General features: G+C 38.6%; 1 protein-coding gene across 17 annotated transcripts in view; it reads right to left on the bottom strand.

The window, feature by feature from the left end:
- The window catches only part of EPB41L2 (erythrocyte membrane protein band 4.1 like 2), a 210,451-nt gene that overhangs the window by 103,908 nt on the left and 82,357 nt on the right, over positions 1 to 24,186 (bottom strand). For 16 of the 17 annotated variants that reach the window (XR_009702871.1, XM_061207161.1, XM_061207155.1 and 13 more), the window contains exons 2-3: positions 7,226 to 7,689; positions 6,295 to 6,507 (exon numbers count right to left, since the gene is read on the bottom strand). Coding sequence is in view for 16 of the 17 variants with exons in the window: in XM_061207161.1 (XP_061063144.1) it covers positions 6,295 to 6,507; positions 7,226 to 7,675 (663 nt within the window). In the remaining variant the exon portion in view is untranslated. Of the gene's footprint in view, positions 1 to 6,294; positions 6,508 to 7,225; positions 7,690 to 23,409; positions 23,493 to 24,186 lie in introns of those variants that run through there. The other variant, XM_061207156.1, reaches the window with a different exon arrangement.

Below are 24,186 nucleotides of genomic sequence, written 5' to 3'. Positions count from 1 at the left end.
CAACAGAACACTGACGAAGAGCGCCTACATTCTGACAGCCTTATTCATAGCACTGAGAAAAAATGGCACTGACATTCCTGTGTGGGCAGGAACAATGCCCTCAATTCTCAGACAAAATCAACACGTGGGAAAAACTTTCAGATGCCAGAGGAAAATGTGAGCAACTCTAACTCAGAATGCACATTCACTCATGCTTCCGAAGTCTTACAGGAACTTTCACATTTATTTTCAGACTTTAAAAATATATATACAGACTTATCAGCTGTAGTAAAGCCAGCTCAATCCTAGAAATAGAGGAAGCAAATATTTTCATTCTTACTTTGCAATCTGAGAATAGAAGAAAAAAGAGGAAGTGACTTCTCCAAGACATCCAAAGAGTCAAAAGAAAAGTAAACACAGATCTCCTGACTTTATATCCATGGCACCAACTAAATCTTACTGTATTTTTCCTTAGAGGAAGGAGCCCTGCTGTTTTAACACATGGAGTATGTAAATGACTTCAGTGGCAATATCACAAGAGTCCTCCTATAGCAGAGTCCCTGGAACAAGTATGCAAAATCCAGGAGACTCCCGAAAATTCTTTACCATTAAATTCTGGTACCAAAGGGGCTTGTCACATACCACTGCATATCTCAACGAGATAAAAATAGACATATCAGAGAGTAGAAATTATAAATTTTCTTCATTAAAAACAATAATCTTCAAAGTAAAGATTTTTTTCCAAAAAATATTTGAGATCTCAGTTTATTATCGAGATGACAGACTAGTATACAAGTGTAAATTGTAATTTTTACTAACTTTAATGAAAAAATACTTCACACAAAGATTTGGAACAAATGCACAAAGAGACTCGGACTTGCGTCAAAATTAATGCATGGCTTAGCAATAAGCCTATTGTTACATAAGCCAGAAATAACATTAAAGTCAAGCCATTTCCATATTGTTTTTGTACTTAACTAAAATCATTCTCCAAAAATGCACCGTTATCCAATATTTATGCTCATAAATACTGTGTGTGTGAAGCAATTTTTATGCGCTTAGTATTAACATATACTCTCTTTCTTCAAAAGAATGCAGACTTCAAAGATAACAGTTTTGAAAACGATGTTGCCATGGCTCCCTGGGCAGTTTTCTCCACTTAATTCCTGAGGTTCAAGAATAGGTTCAGATGGCCCACGGGAGCAAGAATGCAGAAACAGAGAGCCAGGAAAGGGCAGGGGGCTGGGGGGAGGATAAAAAAGGATATATGGAGATCGATCTATCTATTTTAAGGGAATAATCTGTGAAGCAGAGATGATATTAAGACACTAAATAAATAAAAATATCCCCAAGAATTATGTTTCTTGATTTAAAAAAAATTATTCAGTTAATACAGTAACACTGACATTAAATGGTATAAAAAGGGTATTTTTGTTGACCAAAGGTACTGACAGATAACAAAAACAGGAATCTGCCTAACTTTCCCAATGCTCTAATCACATCGATAAAACCGTATCTATAAAGACCACTGGTGTGTAGCGTAACCAAGGCAGTGGATAAAAAAAGTCCCCCTTAAATTACTGCAGCCATGTTCTAATATCAAATAGCATTCTTGACCTTGTTAGGTCTTTTATACTAGTAACTTTACAACCTCTGGTCCCATTTCTTCCAGCTCCTTTTTGCTCTATCGATCAGTTTTAATCATCTTATCCTGGCATTTCTCGCCTTGTAGAACTTCATCCTACTCTACAAGGTCCCTATAGGTCAGGCTGTTCCAACTCCTCAAGACTTCCTGTACAGGCCATGCTTCCCTCTACTGTCGTAGGTGCCCTAAGTGAAGGCATTTAGGCCCTCTTCAGTGGGCATGCTACAATCTAAAAATCTAATTGAAAATTAGATACATGTACATACAGAAAGAAAAACAGCAAGCAATAACTATAGGCCTCTAAAAAGCCATGAAAGACATAATTATCATCTTTAATGACAGTAAACAGCTGGAAACAAATCTAATCTCCCCAACCAAATAAAGTAAAAGTATTTATTTCCCACACTGTATTCACTTCCTTAAGTACTTGCAAGTTCATTTACAGTCACAGTTTCCCACAACATACTTCCCCCCAAGTAGTCGTCAGACACCCGTTTCCGGTACAGAGCTACAGAACGACAGATAAGCAGCGTGAGCACATCACCCCATCTGCCTAAGGTCAGTGCTGGAACTGGGAAACAAGAGCGTGCTCAAACCACGTGATGGCTGTTCTTTGGGCTCTGCTCCTGAGGAGGAAGTAACAGTAGTCTGATCAGTGTCAGACCCATTCTAATGATACTAAGACCTCAAAGAACCTAGATGGGAAGGAGAACTGGACAAAAGAGAAATTAATCAAAAGAGGAAATACCACTTATAACGCCTGCATTGTGACAACTATTGTGACACTGATGAACTACAGCCTCTGGTCAAATATACAGTCACTGCCTAGGTTTCCAGGTGCATAAAATCTGCTGTGGGGTCACATCACTTAAGTCTACTCAAATTTTGTTCTGCTTTGTACTTGACAGGAAAAAAAAACATTTACACAACACTTATATGCTACAAGCTTATTTCAAATTTATCTATTATCCTCAAAAGTTCGTTCTTATAATGGTGTATTAACTAATCACTTATTAGCTGAAAAGACAACCTGTAAGTTAATACCGTCATTGAAATAAAGACTCCTCTGCTTCTCCAACCAATGTAAGTTGAACCATAATGGGATGAGAAAATATGAAGAACTGAATGGCAATTAAAAGTACAGTATTTCAAAACTTATGCACTCAACAAGAGGTACCTGGAAAGGAAAATTAGAGCCATGAAAGCATAAAGCATACATTTTTTTTTCAAATATTCAACTCAAGAAATTGGGGAAAAAACCAGAATAAACCCAAGGAAAAAATAAAGAACAAAATGTTACAAAACAGAAAAGAAACAAATAAAACCAAGCTGCTTCTTTGAAAGATTAAAATGGTTAACTCTATAGCAAGAACGATGAAGAAAGCACAAATAACACAAGAAATTAAAAATGAATCAAAATCAAAGATACAAGATGAGAACACTACGAACAACTTCATACCAATAATTTGTCAAGTTAGATGAAATGGGCAGTTCCACTAAAAATATGAATTACTGAAACTTATTCAAGGAAAACCAGAAACAGACTATTGGAAAATCAAACCAATGATTTAAGAAAAAAAAAACCTCCCAACAATATTCTTCCCAAGACAGTTTTTTGTTTGTTCGTTTTGTTTGTTTTTTTTAATTTGGCCATGCTGCAGGGCATGTGGGATCTTAGTTCCCCGACCAGGGATCGAACCCGTGCCCCCTGCAGTGGAAGTGTGGAGTCTTAACCACTGGACTGCCAGGGAAGTTCCCCCAAGACAGTTTTAAAGGCAAGTTTTACCAGATCTCCAAAGAACAGTTAAATCCCTAATTTAGGCAAATTTTTCCAGAGAATACTAAAGGGAAGCAACTTTATGAGGTTAGTACATAACTCAGACAACAAAATCTGATGAAGATAATTTGATAAAAGAAAATTAAAGGCAATATATGCAAAAACCCTAGATTAAAAATACAAAATCAATGCCAAATCATCATGAACAAGTAGTATTTATATTAGGAATTCAAAGACGGCTTCATGCTAGAAAACAATGTAAATTACAACATTAATACATTACAAAAACATATGATCCTCTCAGTTGATGCAGAAAATACATTAGATAAGATTCACTACCTATTCATGTCTTTCACCACCTATTCATGAAACTTTCTAGTTTAGTCTTAGAAACTAGGAAAAGAATATCCTTAATCTGAGAAAGAACGCCCAGTTTTAAAAATCCTAGAGCAGTCTTAGAAACCTAAACAAAACTTATAAAAAGATGCTCAGCCTCCTGAGTTGTAAACTGTAGGATTATTTCCATGTTTTCAATTATTTACCATGCTCTTCCTGTGACAGGATCATACTTGCCCACCTATTGTCATCAACCTTAACCACAGGACTTGCTTGGTCAATGAGATGAAAGTGAAAGTGGTACATACTACTTCCAAGCAGAAGATTCAAGAGCCATAGTGTGGTTCTGCCATGTTTTCTTTCCCCTCTATTGTGAGACCAACATTTCCCAGGTGGAGGATACACCTTTAATCTTGGTCCAAAACTCAAGAAGACATGGAACAGAGCCTACAGCCAACCCACCAAGGGCATATAACATGAGCAAGGAATAAACCATTGTTATTTTAAGTCCAGAAGATTTGGAGGTTGTTTGTTATTGTTATTGTTGTCTTTATTGTATAACCTAGTAAAAGTTGACAGTGATCAAATAAATGCTAATTAAAATTTTGAGATGATATTTCACACCATTATGATAGGTCAAAATTAACAATTCTAATAACAAAAAGTGCTGATGACAATGTGGAAAAATCTAACAGTGGTTGCTGGTTGGAATTTAAATTGTCACAACCACTTTGGAGACCGCTTTCCCAATATCTGGGAAAACTAAAGAAGTAAAACAGCATCTTAGCAACCTAGCAATTCCATTCCTAGGTGTCTACCCTGCAGAAACTCTTGCAGAAGTAAATAAGGAAACATATATAATAATGTTCACTGAAGCACTGACTGTTAAACTGTATAAAAGAAATTGTGCCTCAGCAGGGGAATAGATAAAATGGGTTAGTCATTCAAAGGAATACTATACGGCAGTTAAAATGAATAAAGTAGATTTACACGTGATAAAAAGACAAATGCAGAGAAAGAGGAGAGATGGGAATAAGACTTTAGCAATATCTTTAATGCTTTATTTCTTTTAAAAAATATCTAAAACACATGGCTAAACGGTGACATCTGGTTAAAATTTTAATGATAAATACACAGCTCTCCTATTATTTTCGTATTTTTGTATTTTTAAATATATCTTGACTTTTTTTAAATGACAGGCAACAAAAATAGATTTAAACCATAAAGCACTTTGGTCAACCATGAGCTTTGGTGATAGATGACAGGGGCCTTCAAGACTATCTGAGTAATCCTATATTCTAAAGATAAAGTCAATTTCTGGGCCTCAGTTTGACCCACAGAGGTTGAGTAAGTGACTCAAGGTCACATAACAAGTTATCAACAAATTGATTCTCAAAATCTAGACTTCCTAACTTCTAGGATAGGTAGGAAAAACGCGGGACGTGATCAAAAACAATGTAACTGAGTCAGGTTCAGAACACGGTTCTACTGTTTCCTCATTGTCCCTACCCCTACTACTGAGAGATATACAGTATTATTCTCTCTCTCTGAAAGCTTTAAGGATTTTTAATCATCTTTTGTACTCCTTTTCTCAAAACAACTAACATAGCAGAACAACTGTAACTAAATGAGTAAAATTAAGTTCTACATAACTAATACAAAGGTAAACGTAAGGACCATGAAGCAGTCATCTTAGTAGTTCAGCAGTCAGGTTCACGACCTCCACAGTCAAACTGCTGGGGTTGGAATCCTGGTTAAACCACTAACTAGCTGGTAAACTTTGGGTAAGTTATTTAACCTCTTTAAAGCCTTACATTCCCTCATTTTACAATGGGAATACCCATAATAATACCTACCTCATACAGAGTCTTATAAATATTACACGAGGTAACTCATTCAAAATTCTTCACATAGTTCTTCAGTAAACATTAGCTATTAGTATATGTCATGTAAATAAAGTAATTTAGCTATGAAAAGCAACAGGCTCTTTTGATTGTCATAAAATAAAGCATTAAATGCTTTTAAAAAATTACATTGGCTTTGGTCAGCATCAGTGCTAATCAATTATATGCTTTGCAAATCAAGAGTGTTTTTTAATTAAATGAAACTAAATTAAATAAGCTAATTTTAAATCATTATCTGTCTCGGGATGAAAACACTTGGGATTAAACTGCTGAAATTTCATTACTCTGAAATTTCAACCTAGTGCAATGTTTCTCCTCAAGTGAAACACTTATGGCCATGGGTAATATTCAAACTATTTAATGCCCATCCACAACAGACACCAGCCAATACACATGACCAGTGCAGCCTGGCAGAACATCGGCCCTGCTTACCCTTAAGGGTCAGGAACTATCGTTTCTAATGGAAATGATGACCCTCTTCTACGTTTTCTTGTTTTGCTTTTTTTTTTTTTTTAAATGCAGAATTGCGACAAACTATCTTACAGGAACACAAAAATCTATTCACTGTGCCAGGCCACAAATGAGGGCAGACGATACTTTTGCTGTCACTCCACACACATCAAGATAGTTCGCCTAACAGCTCCCGGTCTCACCTCCAGGTCACAGCTGTACTCGGTGCCATCTAGGAGGGTCACTTTGCACTGAACAGTTTTGGTCTTCTTGGTGGCTTTCTGAGAGGCCTTCTCTGCTTTTAGCTCATTGGTCTGAACTTCCTTTGTCTCCCTTTTTGCTGCTTCATCCGATTTGTCCTCCTGTATTTCCTTTACCTTCTCCTCTTGTCTCTCCTTACTTACTTCCTCAACAGGCTGTGGAGGAAAAAAATTAAGTTCATACTAAAGGTGACCAATTTGCAGAAGGCAACACACGAAAAAGGAAAATCTTAAGTAAGAACTGTGATTGTTATAAACACTGTGAGCCTAAAAGATTTCAAAAACTTTGCCAGAAGGGGTATTTTCTTTCCCCCAATCCACCTCCAATTTTCTCATTTTGCCAATTTGGCAACGTCAGCATTAAATGAGTAAATGAAACTACGTCCCAGTAACTACAATTTAAATACCATGTCAAATAATATTTCTAATTACAATTTCATACCATGGCAAAACCTAGGCTTCATCAGGCAACCAAAAGGCACACACATACAAATCTACTTCTTCCTATCCACTGAACCCCTAAATAAATCAAAGATACAAAAGTGCATATTATTTAAAAGGAGAGGTGGAAGGATTCTGAGAGTACCTGTCTAACCCTAAAATGAATAGATATGACTTTTTTATGATCTGCATATACAGGGGATTTTTTTTTTTTTTTGCTTTATTATTTTGAAAGTTTTAAAAGGAATAATAGGAGAGGGCTGTGGTAGACCCTCTAAGACCCATATTCCAGATACAGTAAACCAAAGCAGTATCTTAATATAAGATAACTGAAAATGATTCAAAACAAAACCTTTTTGTTAACATGGTTATTCCATCAAAGCTTTCACTTCCAATCACTTCTCAAGCACACTTGTGTCTCCATACTGCTCACCAGAGGTTTCTCTTCCTTGACGTCAACCTTAATCTCCTGTTGTTTTCTCTGGGCTGTTTCTTCAGCATCACCCTTGGCCTGCCTTTCTTCTTCAGGAAGAGATTCCTCCTTATCTAAAATCTGCTCTTCCCCAACAGCTTGGGTAGCCTCTTTTTTATCTCCTCCGTCTTTGGCCACTACTAAGTTATAGGACTTTTGTTTCTTAAGCCACGGGGGTATGAATCGAGAAATGCCCCTGCTCTCAGATGGATCTTTCTCTTTCTTCTGGCGGCGTGGACTACTTTGGCTTTCAGCTGGAGGAGGCGACTGAGAACCTTTTTCCTCCTCTGGATCCGATGACTGATTCTGCTGATTTTCTGCTACTTCTTTCGGTTTCTCCTTGGTTGCATCTGCGCCTAACTGGTCAGATTCTTTCTTCACTTCAGATGCGGAGCCCACTTCAGTAGTCATGGTCACAGCTTATTCTATAAACAAAACAAAATCACCAAAGGTTATTTTACAAACTCTCCCAGTTTTAGTTTGGAGGCAAGGGGCAGGGTAAGGAAGGGTGGGAAGGGGAATGGCAGAAAGATGACAGGGAGAAAACACATTTAGAAAAAGAAGGTTCAGAAGCACAAGAGACAAAGGAGACTGCTACCCTTAGAGTTTATAATTCTCTATCAGAATCAAAGAACCAGAACTAGCACCACAATAGAATTAATTCTCTGATTCTGTACAGAGAAAACTTCAAAACATCAAAAGCTCTAGAAAGATTACTTTTGTTTGATTTCATCTAGCTATAAACAATAATTCACCCCAAAAATTCAACTTTTTCAGGAAAATTCAATTTTTTAAGGAAAACTACTTTTTTCTACTTGGTACTCCTTATTCAACAATATGAAAATGTTACTGATAATGCTAGAAAATTCTGAGACACATTTCACTGCAATTTCACACATTAAAACCAAAATTTTAAAAAATGTTAGTTATTATAAAAATGAATTTTAAGTATTGGGGGCTTAATTGTGAGATAACTAAATCTGGAACAAAAATATCTTCTTTTTTGTTCCAATATTAAATCCCATAATTCACCATCACTATTCTAATGCAAAAATTAGTCTTCTAAGAAAGGTACTAAAACTATAATCAAAACTCCAAACATCCATCCCACCCAACCTCATATACAGTTTTCCTAGTATATGTGATTATAAGCAAAGAATCTAGGGGTCCCAACATGAACCAAATGAAGACATCATAGGGGTGGGGGGAAATGCATCTAATAATCAATCCTATCACAACTAATGAAAACAAAATTGAAATTAAATCTCAAAGTATCTGGCTGTCTAAATTTTACACAAGCAAAGAGGGAGTTTCGAAGAACAGTAGCACCACTGACATAAAAAAACCACAGGCAGGGGCTTCCCTGGTGGCTCAGTGGTTGAGAATCTGCCTGCCAACGCAGGGGACACGGGTTCAAGCCCTGGTCTGGGAAGATCCCACATGCCGTAGAGCAACTAGGCCTGTGAGCCACAACTGCTGAGCCTGCACGTCTGGAGCCTGTGCCCCGCAACAGAGAGGCCGCGATAGTGAGAGGCCCGCGCACCGCGATGAAGAGTGGCTCCCGTTTGCCACAACTAGAGAAAGCCCTCACACAGAAACGAAGACCCAACACAGCCATAAATAAATAAATAAATAAAAATTAAAAAAAAAAAAGAGTCTAAAAAAAAAAGACAACAGGTGGGCACTTGAAAAGATGCTCAACATCGTTAATCGGAGAAATAAAATTAAAACCACAATGAGATATCACCTCACACCTGTGAGAATGGCTATCTTCAAAAAGAACACAAATAACGAATGCTGACAAGGAGGTGGAGAAAAGGGAACCCTCATACACTGTTGGTGAGAATGGAAATTGGTGCAGCCACTGTGGAAAACAGTATAGAGGTTTCTCAAAAATCTAAAAGTAGAACTACCATATGATCCAGCAATTCCACTCCTGGGTATATATCCCCAAAAAGCAAAACACTAATTTGAAAAGATACATGCACCCCAGTGTTCATTGCAGCATTATTTACAATTGCCAAGATGTGGAAGCAACCTAAGTGTCCATCAACAGAAGAATGGATACAGAAGATGCAGTGTATATCTACAATGGAATACTCCTCAGCCATAAAAAAGAATGAAATTTTGTCATTTGCAACAACATGGATGGATTTGGAGGGTATTAAGTGAAATAAGTCAGACAGAAAAAGACAAATACTGTATGATATCACTTATATGTGGAATCTAAAAAATAAAACAGATTAGTGAATATAACAAAAAAGAAAGAGACTCATAGATATAGCGAACAAACTAGTGGTTACCAGTGGGGACAAGGAAAGGAGGAGGGGCAGGATGGGGTAAGGGATTAAGAAGTACAAACTACTACGCATAAAATAAATAAACTACACGGATATACTGTACAACACAGGGAATATAACCAGTATTTTATAATAATTATTGATGGAATATAACCTTTAAAAATTGTGAATCACTATGTTGTACATCTGTAACTTACATAATATTGTACATCAACTATACTTCAATTAAAAAATGAAAAAAAAATTTTAAATAAAAAACAATAGGCAGGGACAGCAGACACAGCACACTGTCTCCTCTCTTGCCAATGCTAAAAATACTCAAAGGCTTGGCACCCTAACCAATGGGAAATTTCACAGCTATCTTCAAAAGTGGTACAAACTTGAAAAGTTCAAAAAATAAAATGCACTTGATTTTTCTTTTTAAAGATTTATTGACATATAATTCACATTCCATAAAATTCACCCTTTTAAACTGTACAGTTAGTGATTCTAAGTATCAAAAGGTTGTGCAACCATCACCACTGTTTAATCTTAGAACACTTTCAACATCCCCAAAAGAAACACCGTACCATTAATAGTTACTCTCCAGCCTCTCCTTCCTGCAGCCCATGGAAATCACTAAACTACTTTCAGTCTGTATAGATTTGCCTATTTGACATTTCAAATAAATGGAATCATACAACTTGTGGCATTTTCACTTAGCATAACATTTTCAAGGTTCATCCACGTTGTAGCATGTATCAGTACTATACTTGTTTCTTAAAATATTATTCACCGTCTTTTGCAAATCATATATCTGAGGAGTCCCATATCCAGAATATAAAAAGAACTCTTACAACTCAACAATAAACACCAAAAAAAGAAATTTTCTTAATGGGCAAAGGATTTGAGTAGAATTTCTCCAAAGAAAAAGTGACCAATAGGAACCTGAAATGATGCTGAACATTATTAGTCATTAGGGAAATGCAAATCAAAACCACTATGAGATACCACTTCACATCCACTAGTATGGCTATAATCAAAGGCAGATAGTAACAAGTATTGGTGAGGTTATTGGAAATTTTGGAACTCTCAACATTGCTGGCAAGAATGTAAAATGGTACAGCCACTCTGAAAAGCAGTTTGGCAGTTCCTCAAAAAATTAAACATAAAGTTACTGTATTACCCAGCAATTCCACTCCTAGGTATATACCCAAGAGAAATGAAAACATATGTTTACCCCAAAACTTGTAAGTGAACGTTTCTAACAGCATTATTCATAACAGTCAAAAAATGGAAACAATCCAAATGACCACCAACTAATGGATGGATAAACAAAATGTGATACATCGATACAATAGAAAATTAAGTAGTCTTGAAAAGGAATGAAGTACTGGTATATGCTGCCATATGAACCTTGAAAACATTATGCTAAGGAAAAGCCAGATACAAAAGGCCATTTGCATAAAATTTCCAGAAAAGGCAAATCCACAGAGACAAGAAGTAGATTAGTGGTTGCAAAGGGCTGGAAGGAGGCGAGAATAGGGAGCAATTGTTAAAGGGTACAGGGTTTCTTTTGGGGGTGATGAAAATATTCTGGAATTTGACAGCGGTGATGGTTGAACAGCCTTGTGAATATACTCAAAACTACTGAATTGTAAACTTTAAAGGGGTGAGATCTCAATTAAAAAATAATAACTTTTAAATTGTTATATACTTATAATAGGCAAGCATAAAAACATTCATTCAGTCAGTCAGCCTATATTTAATGGGCCCCTACAGTATGCCAAGTCCTAGGCACATGAATAAAAGACTACCTTCAAGGAGCTAGCAGAGTCGGGGTATAGATAAATGAAGAGCATGCTGCTTAAAAAGCACAGCACAAACACTTAACCTGGATTAGGAGAAGGAGAAGAGAGTCATTAGGCAAGCCTTTCTGCAAAAGCTGACATCTGAGTTGCTTTAAAATAATAAGTATTCATTATTCAGGCAAGAGAATCAAAATGGGAAGCATGTGCCAGGCATAGGCCAGTGTGTAGAAACATGAGGATATTCCTCCAGTAGGAAACTACAAGTACTGAACAATAAAACACTGTACAAGCGAAGTGGGGGCTTGTGAGTGGGGATGTGAGGGAAGGAGGAAAGTGAATTGCTGATGATGAAGTAGGAGAAGCAGGCAGGAGCCAGAACATAAAAGGTTTTACGTGTCATGCTAAGAAAGGTCTGGAGGTTGATTTAAAGGCAATGAGAAGTCATATAAGCACTTTAAGTAGAGGAGTAAAGTAATCAAATTCACATTTGGGATAGCCCGAACCTTGCTGTAAAGTACAGGGTGAGAGAAAAGAATGAAACAGAAAGGCATCCAGGAGGCTGGTGCTATAATCCAGGCATGATAAGATAATGGTCTGTACTCCGGAGGAAGCAGTGAGGTATAGGATAAGAAATGAATCGAATGGTAAACACAAAGACTGGACATGACGTGGTGTCTAACTGAAAATAGCAAGTCAAAGAGAAGAAAGAGTCCAGGAAAAGTCCCAGGTTATGAGAGCCTGGGTGATGGTAGAACCATCATGGAAATAGGGAACCCGAGGAAAAGAAGGTCTGGTTGACACAATTAAACTTGATTTTTAGTCCACTGTGACTGAGAAGTCTGTGGCCACATGACACGCAGGTCTTAAAAGGAGACCAAATATGCACTAGAGATACAGATTTGGGAGTTGTGATCACATGAGTGATAGCTAAAAGCACAAGTGACATTGACACCACCTAGAAAAAAACTATAGTTCGAGCTTAGAGGGCCCTGAAGAGAACCCTTATAACCACCAACATTTAAGGGCCAGGCAGAGGGAAAAGGCACAAGGGGGAGAAGAAATACACAGTGAGACAGGGAGATCAGGGGGACAGTAATGTCCTTGAGGGCAATGCTACAAAAGAGGGAACAGTTAGGTAACTATAATATACACATGTCCAATCTTACATCTTATTCTTATGCACTTAAAGTTCAAAATCGTGTCTTCCAGTAAGACCCTCATGAGTACTTGAACTGGCTCCATATTGCACAGAAAATCTTTTTTCCTTCTTAAAGGTACCATTTTCCAGGTACCAATTAAGTGGAAGATATTATTTACATTGATCATGAAATGACCAAAGTTGACTTTCAGCATATACTCTCTAATTACATTTTGAGAGCTGAATCAATACCCTGGTAAAATTAAAACAAAAATGCCTCACACTTGTCTGAGCTAACCAAGATAATTGGCAGCTCTCTAATTACTTTGTCTGTGAAAAACTATCTGGAGACTCATCAACTAAAGCTGATTTTGGGTCAAAACGTTTCAGAAGCAATGAAATATAAAACTAAAGTTCCCACTATTATGTTAAAAGCATTAATATTTGCATTTTAATCATAAGATCTATCACTCACTGCTTACTGGGTCAGACATCACACTTATGATTTCTGCTCCCCACAACATCTTACAGGGTAGGTATTAGTCCCATTTTGCGGTAATAAATGGAAGAGTAGAAGTTAAGTGACTTGTCCAAGGCCACTGAATGGAGGACCACACAGCTGTGCACACCTGTATTTTATAACACAGTCACAACTCCATTGTATATGAAAGACGGAAACAACCAGAGCCCTTGGCTTAGTCCTCAAAGAAGATTCATGCCAGTCTGTCAAAACGACTACAGAACAACATGAATCTATTCTGTGATTTGCTATAATTAGCTCTGCCCCTCCCCCAAACAAGAAATATACCAATGAGTTCCCACCACCAAGAAAATTGTATTTGAAGGTTATTACCTCGCCATGTAATCACAACTGAGCTGATGGATCAAAACCAAAGACAAGGGCTTCCCCTGGTGGCACAGTGGTTAAGAATCTGCCTGCCAATGCAGGGGACATGGGTTCGAGCCCTGGTCCGGGAAGATCCCACATGCCACGGAGCAGCTAAGCCCGTGCACCACAACTTCTGAGCCTGCGCTCTAGAGCCCGTGAGCCACAACTACTGAGCCCACGTGCCACAACTACTGAAGCCCACGTGCCACAACTACTGAAGCCCACGTGCCTAGAGCTTGTGCTCCGCAACAAGAGAAGCCACCGCAATGAGAAGCCCGCGCACCGCAAGGAAGAGTAGCCCCCGCTCGCAGCAACTAGAGAAAGCCAACACGCAGCAACAAAGACCCAACACAGCCAAAAATAAATAAATAAATAAAAAATTTTTTTAAAAAAGACAAGGTGCTACTACAGACACAAAGAGCACAGGTAAACCACACCACACCACTGAGTCTCACAAGGCAGTCCTCCTCAATCACAACTGTACTCGCAAGACTTAAGTTTTACGAACTTTAGAGCTGAGCAGTGTTGTCCATGCAAAGGGAAACTACAAGATAAAATACAATGGAAATGGCTAATTGCATTGTAAATATTCAACAGTAAGGGTAGATATAATTTATGTAAATAAGTACATTCTTAAAATAGTTTCAAGAGATCAACAGTGTTTAAATCAAACCTAAACACTACCTTCTTTGTTGACAAAATGGTTTCTTGAACAAATTACTACCATCAAGAAAACATGATGATAGCACATCCGTTTACCATAATTATCATGCTTGTAGCGCTCAGAGTTTCCAATGTGGATAAGCCTTTAAATACCACTGCCCACTAAAATGGAAACTCTTGCAGCGGAACACAAGTCCTCTACTAAAATGAAAGCCCCCTGAGGGCTGGGATCTCAGGATCTTTCTCCTTTTTTCACTGCTATGTTCCCAGCATCTAGACTGGCACATAAGGGGCACCAGAAAAATATTTACTGAATGAGTGTTGTGAGATCATCTGGCCTAATACCTTCATTTTATCTTATCAACAAGGAAACTGAGGCTCAGAAAGACTACGAGATTTGCCTGAGATCACAAAGCCAGGTGGGCAAAGCCGAAAACAGAAAGAACTGGGCTTCTCTGGCGGCGCAGTGGTTGAGAATCTGCCTGCCAATGCAGGGGACACGGGTTCGAGCCCTGGTCTGGGAAGATCCCACATGCCGCGGAGCAACTAGGCCCGTGAGCCACAACTACTGAGCCTGCGCGACTGGAGCCTGTGCTCCGCAACAAGAGAGGCCGTGATAGTGAGAGGCCCGCGCAGCGCGATGAAGAGTGGCCTCCGCTTGCCACAACTAGAGAAAGCCCTCGCACAGAAACGAAGACACAACACAGCCAAAAATAAATAAAATAAATAAAATGCAGGACTATTAAAAAAAAAAAAAATCAGGCTTATTGAGGTTTAATTTACATCCAGTAAAATACACCTTTTCATCCATAAGTTCACTGATAAGTTTGATGAGTCCTAACAAATATTAAAAAAAAAAAAACAAAACAACAGAAAGAACTACAGTTTCCTAAACTCAAGCAATGCTCATTCCACTAAGCTTTAATTACAAATACCTAAAATCCATCGTTAGTATAGTTATATAACATACTAAGTAAAGGCCTCTCTACTTATCCGCAACCAAAAAGAACACTGCTGTGAACAGCCAGCCCATTAGACAGTCATGTGGTTTTGACACAATTACCACGTTGGCATGCTCCATCTGGGTTGACAAAAGTATTCATTATTGTAACAGCTCCATGAGAAAAAAGCATGCATCATTTAACACACAACCAAGCAGAAAACCATCATCAATAGAGGATCAGCGCTGTTTAGGCAAGGAGCTGTGTTATGCGAAACTATTCTTTTTTCTGATGCTTAAAAAAGGAGGTAAGTTCCAAGATGCTGTCACTACCACTAGCTTAAACCACCTACCCAGTAACATGCTGCTGAAAGCGCTAGCCCTTAATCAGAGTACAATAGCAAGCAAAGCCAGGCAAGAAGATACATGCACAACTCGAGACACTCATACAAAGAACTTCAAGCAAGAAGTTCATGCTAATTATTGGGTCCAGATGTTTCCTTAAAACCTTGAGAGAACCAGTGCTACTCTAAGAGACCTCACTGTGAATAAAATCCCCTAACAGGGTAGGTGCTGCTGCCAGCTGAGTGGCTCCCATCCTCTGCTGAGATCACAAGCAACAGGAGGTCTTTGATTTCTATTAACAGAGCTCAATCCATTCGTTAGGGGACTGAAGATTTACAAAATGGGGAAATACGCATTTCTAAACTTGAAAATGCAGGTATGGAGAGAGGCTTTCCTTTGAGTTTTGAGGCAGGAACAAAATTGGGTAACAAATAACAATTAAACTTAAAAAATACTGGCAGCGTGTACACAGTTCCAATTCGGTCATTTTCCACTCTGACAAATCCTGTTTTTATCCATCGTTGTGCCCGGGCCGAGGATATGGTGAGCCACTTTCTGATACCTACAATCACTTGCTTATGTTCCTCTCCCCAAACAGCCTGTATCCCAAGAAAAGGTCTTTTAATAGCCCCACGACCTTCCCTTAAAGCACTGACTGTGAGAAAAACAAAACAGCAACCCCAAGAAAGGAATGATTCAGCAGCCACCTAACTCTACTTAGGAAGTAATAAGAGTGATGCTTCTCAAGTAATAGCCAACATGTTTTTAAAAAGGGAAGGAGGGAAAAGGAGGAGGAGGAAGAGGAGGAAAGGGAGGAAACAGGAAAAAGAAATATCTGGAGAGGGAGAAGGAACAACAAAAACAGGCAGACTGAGAGCTGACTGCAAGTAATTCCTCTCCCTTGTAGGTTTATTTTTCTTAAGTGTCAAAAGGTCTAGAAAATACTATATCCCATATCCAAATAAGTACAACTACATTCCAAAGGGACTATTTGCTAGTTTAAATTATCTATATGGTGAGGATAAACAAGAGTTATTTTTTAAATAATTCAATGCTGCCCACCCTAGTTACCTTAATAACACATTATATCGCTTGTTTGGTTTCTTTAAAGGGTAAAGGACCTATAAGAGAGATAGAACTATTTCTATAAAGATACAAGCAAACATCTGGTTTAAATTAAACCCACATATACAAAAGATATGAACTGTAGCCCTTTGCTAATTCAAGTCTAGGCAGGATCGGGTTACATTCAGAGCATGAATTTCCTCCAACCTTTCTACTTTTTAACAGAACTCAAATTTTGTTCAGCTTTTCTCGCTTTTCCCCCTGCGTGCCAGTGGAGGCTGGCTCCAGGTCAGGCCACAAGGTAATGGTCTGCTGGGTCTAGGGCAATCATGGTAGTTCCCCTTTCCCTTTGCCAAAAAGACATGTAAAAAGTCTGCTGGTGGGCTCCTGGGGAAAGATTCCTCCTTCTAAAAAGAGCCATGAGATGGCCCCTCTTCTTCCTCTGAACACTGTATACATGATTCCTAGAAAGGCTGTTACCATCTTGAATAATCCAAGGTCTAAAGACAAAGTAACATATAGTAGAGGGCATTGGCGAGAGGGTCACAGAGAAGAGGACCAGCCCACTGCGCATGCTACACGTGGCCAGGTCCAGCGTCCAGCGTTTGAACTTCCTGTTATGTGAGATAATATACTCCCCTATGGTTAAAACGATTAAGCCGGGGGTGCGGTTACTTGCAGCCACTATTAGCCTCTGTGTAACCTGAGCAAGCATTAGAAAATAAGCCCTAAGAAACTGGGAGCACGTGTAGAACCATCTCAGGTAATTATTACTCCCCACTGCATTTTATGGCCCTCATGCCTAAGAGCCATGGTTGTCGAAATATTCCACTTTTTTCAGATGCTCAATTTTTAAAAACCTAGTATTTGAGTTAATGTTAGTGAGATAAACCATTAATTCTTCATTCTAACAACTCTAAATAAAAATGAAACAAATAAACTATCTTAGAGTTCAAAGTATAAGGTTTCCCTCCTTCATATACTGGAGAGGAGGGTATATGAAAACCAGGGCACGGCTTTGCTGGTGGTGCAGTGGTTAAGAATCCGCCTGCCAATGCAGGGGACACGGGTTCGAGCCCTGGTCCGGAAAGATCCCACATGCCGTGGAGCAACTAAGCCCGTGCGCCACAACTACAGAGCCTGCGTTCTAGAGCCCGTGAGCCACAACTACTGAGCCCGTGTGCCACAACTACTGAAGCCCGTGCGCCCTAGAGCCCGCGCACCGCAATGAAGAGTAGCCCCCGCTCGCCGCAACTAGAGAAAGCCCGCGCGCGGCAACGAAGACCCAACACAGCCAAAAATAAATAAAAAGAAAAAGAAAAAGAAAACCAAGGCATTATTCTCCACAATGTCCAAGTCAAATAACACCCAAGATAACTGCTAACAATATCATTTGTTAAAAGCAAGTCCCTGCTGTTCTCCTCAAGAATCAAGTCAAGAAAGAAATCTGTGCCAGGCAGTCTTCTCCACAAGCAACTAGGTCATCCTAGGAAGAGCTGCCCTTTCCTGGAGCTCAGTGTACCAGAGGCTGTGCATAAAAACCAAGGATCCCAATACTGCACATCATTCTCATAATCAAAATGCATATAAACCTTGTCATATTGGGCACTCCGACAGCGCACCCTCACCAAGGTGACAGAGACATCCAGAACCCTGCTGGCTCTTCATTAATCAACTATGCACACTGAGTTGCATGGTCAGAATTACTGATGAACTGCATTTGCTCAAATTCCTTCTCTCAGATGGGGCCCTGATTTCTGTAAAGGCCAGAGCTGGAGCTACATTCTTTGTGTGCGAAACGAACTAATCTTTGGATAAAATAACATGATGGTTTGGAGATGAAGTCTGGGAACTAAACAGACCAGGATTAGAATTCCAGCTCTGTTTCATACTAGCCACATAACCACGGACAAGTTATTTAGCTTCAGTGAGTCTCAGCTTCCTCATAAGCAAAACAGGGATATTAATACGTACCTGCGGGGTGGCTCTAAGGATTAAATTAGATGCTATGCATAAAGTGCCTGGCACATAATAAATTCATAATAAATGGCGGGCCACTGTCATCATATAGGGATTCTATAACAGAAGGGACTATATCCGTTTCTTCACTAATGGTAGTGATAGCATTACCAGTAAGGACAGAAATAACAATAAATAATGATAATATCAGCTATCGGTTGAGCACTATTCTAGAGACTTTGCATGTAGCAATTCCTTTAATTCACAACCCTCTGAGGTAGGAACTAAAATTACTCCCACGTTGCAGATGAAGAAGGTAAAAGGAGGATAAATAACATGAGCAGAGCCACACAACCAATAAATGGAAGAGCCAGGATCCAAACCCAGGCCATCCAGCTCCAGAGACTTCAGGCAATCCTGCCACCAATCCTAAACAACTTCACTGTTGCATAACCAGCACCTAGTATAATTCCTTAAAGTTCATTATTTGTTGAAAAACAAAAATCAATAAGCTATTACTACCATTTGGTAGTTTACAATCCTAAGCAACATGTTCTAATTGAGCCCCTGATAAGTTTTACCCACTTTCAGGATGTGGGTTATATCACTATCTTAGCCCCTTCTTTCAAAACAAATGTTTTTTGAGGACTTTCATAGCATATGTACCAGATATCAGCAATACAGATGAAAGAAGCCCACTCCCAGCCTAGTGGGGGACAGAGGTACCAATATTAGCATTAACATATATTTAAACCACTTGTCACTAATTCAGAAATTTGGGTAATTTAGATTTAGACATTAGTTTTGAAAAGCTGACACGGTTTTCTTTAAAACTACCACTGTCATCTCTTCAGGAAGTCACACATGGGAAAGCTTGGTTAAACACTCATAAAATACAAATAGGCATCATGCTTTTTAAGGAGCACTTCATTCTCCCTCTCAATTGTATATGCTAGAAACATGTTTGCTCTCTAGCAAAACTTAAGTAATTTGAATAAAAAGCCAAATAAAATAGTCCTGATTATAAATTCCCTCAACATCAAAAACTCCAAAACAAATTGTTGGCTAGGCTGACCAACCCCCCGCAATAGGGAAAAAAGTGGCTACTGGATGAGTACAGAGTTAACAGGAAGAAAAGAAATACAAGGGACACATGAACCCATGACAAGATGCTTACCACACCCATAGTAAAATAAATACAAGCTAAAAATTCAGAATGGAAAAATCCAAAAGTTCAATTATGTAATCATTGAGCAAGACTATGGCAACAGAGGCATTCTCAGATAGTTGCCAGTAAAAGAGTAAAATTATGTACAGATGATTCACTATAACACTGCTTGTAACAGCAAAAGATCAATGTCCATCAATAGGTGACATTATGCTACATTCATACGACAGAATACTATGCAGCTATAAAGAAATAAAAAGAGGAAGGTTTCCACTCCTGTTATAGAAATATCTCCAAGTTACCGTGTTAAGCACAGAAAGCAAGATTCAGATAGCACATATGATATGCTACACCTTGTGGGTTGAAAGCGAAGTGTGTGGGAGGTATAAACATGTGAACCCACATGCACATGTTTGCCTGTATATGCATACAGAAAATAACAGTGATTATGGGGAAGGGTGGTCGACCCTGGGTAGATGAGGTACAAAGGAGCAGATATGGAGACAAAGTTTTCACTGAGCAGAAGTTTGCACAAACTGAAGCGTGTAAACACTTTATTAGGAGGATAATACTTACGCATTAAAATATCTTACGCCTTAAGTGAACCCAGCACAAGTGGTCGGCTTCCTTGGAGACAACCCGAATGCCACATTGCCACAAGTGATGATGTCACCTTGCCCTGTCACATAGTTCTGGCCTCAGAACAGTCTGGGTGCAAAAGCCTTCCAGTCTACGCCAGCTTAGCAGTAGCATTAAGATAGCCTAGAATAAAACTGATTTCCTGGCATATGACGTTTAAGATTATCTCTATATCCTCAAAGAAACCAATTTCTGCTAACCTCCGATTCAGCGTACTTCAGAAACCCACCTCTTACCCTATACAGACTGCTCTCCAAAGTGGGACAAGCTCAAAACCTAAGCTTTTAGAGCAGCCAGACATCTTTTAAGAAGTATATCAAGTATCTATTTAAAAAAAACAACAACAACTTATAGTTTTTCCTAATAGTTCCTTAGGAAACCTTGCTCATTTTTTATCCTTCTTCTCCTCAGCGTGGAGTTAAAACAAAACGCTGTCTTTTGCTAACAATAAATAATACTGGTGCCTACGCAGGTAGGCCAAAAAGAGTATTCCTAAATTCTCTGCTGGAGGAGTTGGAACAGGGAACTTGGAAACAGATTTCTCTGAAAGTTGAGGAAATGTTTTCAAAGGAGAGTAAAACAGAATGGGAAGATTCTTACTAAATTCCTAAGCTGGTCACACACAAACATCTCCAATCTTGGTCAGCAGTTTCCTCATTTAGAGGGAAAGGCAGGAATAAAATTGGCTTGACCAGCACAAGGATGTCATGCTTCCTGTCCACACCCCTCCCCTGCCCAGCATGTGCTCCTCTGCTCCCATGAAGGGGGGAATCTTTTGTGCAGATGAGTAATTGCATGTTCCCAGTGCACTGTTGTTATGTATCCGGTGGCTTCTCGATGTCTTTTGTGATGTTTCTAGTGTTCGGGGAACATTTCTTTGGACCACCATCATTAAATAGAATATTCCAGAGAGAAGAAAAATTCACTTATGTGCAATTTCTTCTGATGATGTCATAACCAGGCTCAAAACAGAGCCAAAACACCACCAAAATTCTCTCCTGGTGGTTACCGATACCAGGGAGTATACTTTGTCTGAGCTCATCCCACAACTACCTTCTCCATGGGATCCTTACTCAGCCCCATCGGTAAACTCACTTAGTATCAAGTGGTAATCTACAACCAGTCTAATACTATTTCTCTATGAATCGAACTCTAAATTCTTTAGCTAAAAAATAACAGCGGTTCGGCAGGCTTTTCCCAAATAAGCTAACGACAAATCCACCAAGGTTAACTGCACAGGACAAATGCACAGGCTGCAGACGCTGCACTTTAACAGGTCATAAGACAAAAGCCTGTCAGACTCAATCAACTCCCCACACTATGACAAGGCCACCAGGCTGGAGCCTACACTGATCTCGCGCTTTCAAATCCTCTTCTCCATAAGCTTTGGAACGCTGCAGTTGACAGGCGTAAATATCTAAACCTTGTCAAAAAACAGAATTCACTTTTTAAGTTTTGGTCGTTAGCTCTTCTGCCATTTTACAATATTTACAGCACTGCCAAAGAGTTATGTCAACGCACAGCATGTATTTTTAAAATATGAGACTATAAACTGAACGATTTTTCTCGCTTAGGTAAGCAGATCCAGTGTTGACGCCAGTCTTCCAGTTGGTCAGCAGAAGGTGCCATAGACTGTTAGCATGTGGACCCTACAAGCCGGGTGTGATAAAAGCAACTTTCACCAGGTGGGAAAAGCTGTAACTACAATGGAATCACAGACATGCCATTTGGAATGCTTAAAAACTTTTTTCCCCCAAGTAGTTCTACTGTGAGCATTGGTTTAGTTCAAAACTACTCAGCAAAAGCTTCAAATAACTACTTTTTAGGTGGGGCTAGCTAGGACAAGTTTTTACTTTGGCTAAATGTATTTGTTTCTTTGGAGGTAAGATTCTCAAAATTCAACATCTGTAAACGTGATTTGGTGAAGGAGTCTGCTGGAGAATATGCCAGGCATTCAACCCTTGGAATCCACCAAAAATTTCAAGCCAACAAAATGTCAAAGTTTAAAATTTCCCTTTCCAACTTTGTGATCCAGCTATGACGTTAAACTATAGGTCATCAATATACCATACAATGTGCAATGGAACACTCCAAAGGAGATGGTCCACAGGGGAGGTGCGGGTCCTATGAATGGCTGTCTATATCATCAGCATCAACTCCACAGTCATCTATTCCCTCACCCCAGCTGCCAATAATTTGAAGAGACAATTCTTTGTTGAACCTAAAAATAGAAAACTTAAACTTCACAAGGATACACGGCACCCCCCAAAAAATACTAGGTAATTACTTGTCTTATAAAAACATTCCCTGCAGTGTCAACAATGAAGAAGGAACTTACAGAGGTCATCTGGCCATCACAGCAGTACTGCTTTTCACTTTGTTAGAAAGTAGCATCGAAACAAGGTTCTTTTTGAAGGAAGGTTGTTAGACTGGTAAAGTATATCAAGAAAAAGCATGAAGACGATTTTTTCTAAGTCTGGATGCTTGAATCTGGGCAACACAGTGAGTTTTCACATTTCTTCAATGTGACAACAGATTAAATATTCAGTAAGAGATGTTGATACCTATTATTCAATTAATATTTACTTAGGCTGTGACAGCATTAAAACAATATACAATCCTTGATAGTTCTTAATGGCCACTAATCTGCAGATGCTAAAAAACAAATTCAAATCTCTGCTAGCCACAATACAACATTTTTTTAATCAAAGGAGTTAATTTATAAAATGCTTCATCTTCATGCTAATTAAATTGAAATCTATCATACTTTAACATGTTAAAAAAAATAACTGTACACTATTAACCTTACATAGTCCTCACTGTGCTTTAGGAATAATTAACTTTCATATAGTGTACTGTACCACTGAACAAATCAATTGTGAAACAGCAGGGCAAATATATAAAACCAGCTGGCTTCATTATTCTCATAGGTCAAACCTAAAAAAGCAATTATGTTAAAGATAACCTGACAAAATTCATTTGAATTTTGCAAATAAATGGTCTAAAAATACATACGTACGTTTCACAGTGCTTGGTTCAAATATAACTGAACATATTCCCTTGCCAGATAGTACACATAATCAGATTCCATCTACTCTGTACATTAGTATTATCCAAATTTTCAGTCTCCTAGATACTGATAGTCCCAAAGGCAAACTGTCTTCAAAAGCAAAAACAAACAAGCATATATCACCAAACCTAACTGCTACAATAGAAATTTCCTAAAAATCTCCCCCATGAAATACATACTCAGCTTTTAAAAAAGTACATCGAGCCCGTTGTCTGCTGTTCCCTGTCATTAGAAGACTGGAAAGCTGATGGAAATCCAGCTTCCAACAGCTTAATGAGCAAGACCGGCCCCACCCAGGCCAGACCCTGCTGGAAAAGGGCATGCTCAGTAGAAAAGCCCAGCTAGGTTCCAAGTTACTTCATTCCTCAGCTAGAAAATCCACATGGGTCAAAGAAAAAGTCACCCTCCTGCTGCCTGTTCTACCCACTAAAGGAAGAACATTTTACATAAAGAATAGTTTTAATGGTACAATTGTAATCCTGTGATTATACTTGCTTACAATTCTACTACTGCTAGGAATTCTTTCCTCGTTTTTTTTGTATCGTGTTTACATTGCTTTGGGTTTGCACCCCTCAACTTTGTTTTTATTTCATGTCATTTTAATCCACCCATAAATAGACACCAAAAGTACTGATACATGTGTACCACATATATAGTCTAATCATCTTTATTTATAAACTGATATATACATTTTGGTATTGAAAAACCATTCAAATATATAGATATTTCATTTTTAAATACTGAAAACTGGATTTTGATTCATTTGTAAAAGAATTTGCTTATTCATTCACATAGTATTTAAATGGAGGCTCATTTTAATCTAGATTTATAGGTATCATCATATAGTTACAAAGTTGATAAATCCCTGTTTTATTATTATACTGTCATCCTAAATTGAGCAATGATGGATACAAAAGGTAATCCTACATCCATTTGTCATATGAATACAACTACAT

This window comes from Eubalaena glacialis, chromosome 12 (assembly GCF_028564815.1).
Source record: "Eubalaena glacialis isolate mEubGla1 chromosome 12, mEubGla1.1.hap2.+ XY, whole genome shotgun sequence".
In the NCBI taxonomy this organism is placed as follows: Eukaryota; Metazoa; Chordata; class Mammalia; order Artiodactyla; family Balaenidae; genus Eubalaena; species Eubalaena glacialis.
This window is presented reverse-complemented; position numbering and strand designations above follow the sequence as displayed.